The sequence below is a fragment of the Fomitopsis serialis genome (assembly GCF_022376445.1).
Source record: "Fomitopsis serialis strain Sig1Antser10 chromosome Unknown B0H18scaffold_732, whole genome shotgun sequence".
Classification (NCBI taxonomy): Eukaryota; Fungi; Basidiomycota; class Agaricomycetes; order Polyporales; family Fomitopsidaceae; genus Fomitopsis; species Fomitopsis serialis.
In genome coordinates this window covers 7,640-10,741 of record NW_025955692.1, presented here as the reverse complement: position 1 = coordinate 10,741, position 3,102 = coordinate 7,640, and the positions used below count along the sequence as shown (strand labels likewise).

The window sequence follows — 3,102 nt, the reverse complement described above, 5'->3', positions numbered from 1 at the left end:
TGGGCATGGTCATGCAGGTACTCGTTAAGGGCCGCGCGAGCCTTCTTGCTGGTTAGACAGATATCAGACAAGTCCCAGTCTTTGACTCTACAATTCGCCCATGCCTGGTACACAAGGTTAGTCAGGACTCAGGCCTCAGGTGCCACCCAGTGACTCGGATGTGACTGGACTGACTTTCTTCACAATCTCGCGGCCATCGAGAGTCTGCATGAAATCGTAGACCTCAACCAGTGGCTGCACGGAGGCGTCTCGTAGCTTGCCGATGGCAGTCGCAAACTTCATGTCTTCGGCTTTGACACCGCTCTTGAGTTGCTGCTGATGGTCGTCGACGAGCCACTGCAGTAAGAATTGTTTAATCCGATGTTTGATGATCCTTTGTAAGCCGACGTCGGCGGGCTGAAAAATCGGAGTACCTGGTGCCACGACGGAGATGAGCATAAGCTAGAGAAATTATTCAAAGACTCACAGTTTGCAGGGACGAATATGAGGATAACATTGGGATGCTTGTCCCGAATATACGTACGAAAGCTTTCGCCAATATGGACAGGATAGCAGTCGATGTAAAGGATCGCCTTCTGATTCGTGGGAAGATCTGGATCCTCGGCGATGACACGCTTGATGTACGGGTCGAGAATCCTTTCAGTCCACTGTGACATGAGCCGTAAGTTCTGAGTCAATGACTGACAGAGATAGAGCCCAGTCTTACCTCCTGCATCGTCTTCAGTGTGCTGAAATGGCTCGTTTTCTTATTGCTCGCAGCGAAAGTGAAATCGAAGCCATGGCTTGCATCGAGAGCTTCCTGCATGCCCGGAGCGGTGTGCGCAGGTAGGACACGTGTCGACGCGCCAGCCCAGATCTGCTGGAATGGTAAGAAGTCGCCTGCTGGCGTACTTGCTACAAGCAGGCTGTATGCTCTCTTCTCTTCTTTCCCAACCACGTCAACCTGTCGTGCTCCCTTGTCGTGGTAGGTGACCGTGTTTCCTGGCAGAACATAATTACCGAGTTGATCCATGTTTATTACTAGCTGTTCAGTCCGTGAATGAGCAAACCTCGCAAATGCTATATCAACGTGTTGTACCTTTGGTGGTACATCAAACCACTTCGTGGCATAGATCATCCGGAAGAAGGTCTTTTCGCACACGTCGTCCGCATCAGCTGGTATATGTGCAGCTGCACGGGTTGGCTTCCGTATCGTCCACGAGAGTGTACTTGCAAAGAATGCGCGTACATAGTTCTTATGCATTATTAGCTGACACACTGGCTCGAGCATATGGGCGGGCAAACAACCTGACGTACCTCCGAGCACTTGAACTTCTCGAGGAGCTCTGGCTTCCGCTCCTTTATAATTGCAAGCAGAATTGAACATCCAATTACCACGTTCACAGCCACACCAGCCGTACGCAGCTCTTTCAAGGCTGTCTTCATCTCGTCAACAATATCAGGATGATTCGACAGGATTCCAACGCGGCCAGAGCCTGTCAGGGCGTGGTATCGCTCGACATTCTTCTTGGTCGTCTCCGACCAATCAAATCCACCAGGAGCAAACCATCGGTGGACTGTCTGTCTCCGGAGACGGCCATAGAGCTCTGGCATCGTGCGGTGCAACTCTTTTGCGATGGCCTCTGCACCCCACCCGACCTTCCGGGCCGCCTTATCAATATGCAACCACAAGAACGGATGATACCAGTTGGTGCGCACATGACGCTCCTCCTTAGCACCTCCACGCGAGCCTGTCCGCTTCTCTTTCCATTGTGAGTGAGGCCGGGATACCTCTGCTATCGCATCAACAAACTCGGAACTGCCACCACTGTTGGCCCCAGAAGTTGCATTGCCGATGAGCACCTATTGAAGGCATCACTGAACATCGTCAGTGTAGTGTAGCATCTATGATGTGCATACCTCGGTGACAGTTTTCTTAGAGCTTTGCATCTCTCGCTGCTTCGCAGCCTTGACCTTCGCGCGACGCTTCCGTTGGCGGTCACATGCATCCCGGCGCTTCTTCGCCTGCTTTCGCGCAGCTCGTTCAGCTCCAAGTCGTGCTTGCTCTGCATCGTGTTCTCGGGACAAGGCTGCGTCACGACGAAGCTGCTCCGACCTCTCGGCTGGTGTTTGTTTCTTCCATCCGAAGGAATTGATACCTTGTTGTCTGAAGGCAGTAGATCGTTGATTCAAAACCGCCTGGGACTCGCTGGACACTACAAATGTCGTGAGTGACGTCTGTGTTCAGCAGACTAGGTCACACCGTTGGACCGCGCTCTAACTTACCTGCTTGAAGGTGTTGCTGTTAAGCTTGAGGTACACAAGTAGTTCCGGTGTTGGAAGTACTGGAGTGAGAGCTACGCTACTGGTGGGTCTTATATACATCTGAGAGACGCTGACTAATACTACTGTATAGTCCATTCCCACGCATGACTTGCTCTATGCGGTAAGTGCGGATCTAGCACGTGCAGTGTGATCCGGCCCGTGGAACCCGGCGGCCCGGTGGGCGCCTATACGGTTCAACACTCCCCCTTGCTAAGTACGTCCCTGACATACGAAGCATATCCTGGCGCCATGGGCTGCCGTCCGTGGTTGCTCTAGGACTCTTCATCGTAGAATCGAAGTCCGAGCATGCCTCTGAACTTTTGGAACTTGACGCGGCCCAAGTTCTTGGTGAAGAGGTCTGCCGGATTGTCATCAGTGCCAATGAAGAAGACTTCGACTTGTCGTTCTTCAATAAGCTCCCTGATATAATGATAGCGTATGTCGATGTGTTTCGACCGCCTCTCAGTTACAGGGTTGGAGCCGATGAATATCGCTCCCTGATTATCCGAGCAGATAGGTAGTGGGCCAAGTGGATATCCAATCTCCGTGAGGAGCATCTTAATCCATACAACTTGGCGGCTGCAGTCGCTGAGCGACATGTATTCAGCCTCAGTTGAAGACAGTGCTACCGTCTTTTGCCGTCGAGACAGCCAACTGAACACTCCACCAGCTCACTTCATAAAGTAGCCACTCTGAGACCTCCGCATCTCCGGGTCGTTAGCCCAGTCGGAGTCTGTGCACGCCGAGACACCTTGTCCAGTTTTGCCGCTGTATACAAGCGCATAGGACTTGGTTCCA

At 52.3% G+C, this 3,102-nt stretch overlaps 2 protein-coding genes across 2 annotated transcripts; both read right to left on the bottom strand.

The window, feature by feature from the left end:
• Positions 1-563: 563 nt before the first annotated feature.
• Positions 564-1,012, bottom strand: B0H18DRAFT_839458 (uncharacterized protein; the record flags this gene model as incomplete). Its single annotated transcript, XM_048039478.1, has 2 exons — positions 564-647; positions 707-1,012. Coding segments are annotated over 2 exons (390 nt in total), but the record flags the coding sequence as incomplete, so codon positions are not given.
• Positions 1,013-1,245: 233 nt separating this feature from the next.
• Positions 1,246-1,929, bottom strand: B0H18DRAFT_1090759 (uncharacterized protein; the record flags this gene model as incomplete). Its single annotated transcript, XM_048032271.1, has 2 exons — positions 1,246-1,770; positions 1,900-1,929. The coding sequence occupies 2 exons, from the start codon at positions 1,927-1,929 to the stop codon at positions 1,246-1,248; spliced, it is 555 nt and encodes a 184-aa protein (XP_047884283.1).
• Positions 1,930-3,102: the final 1,173 nt, after the last annotated feature.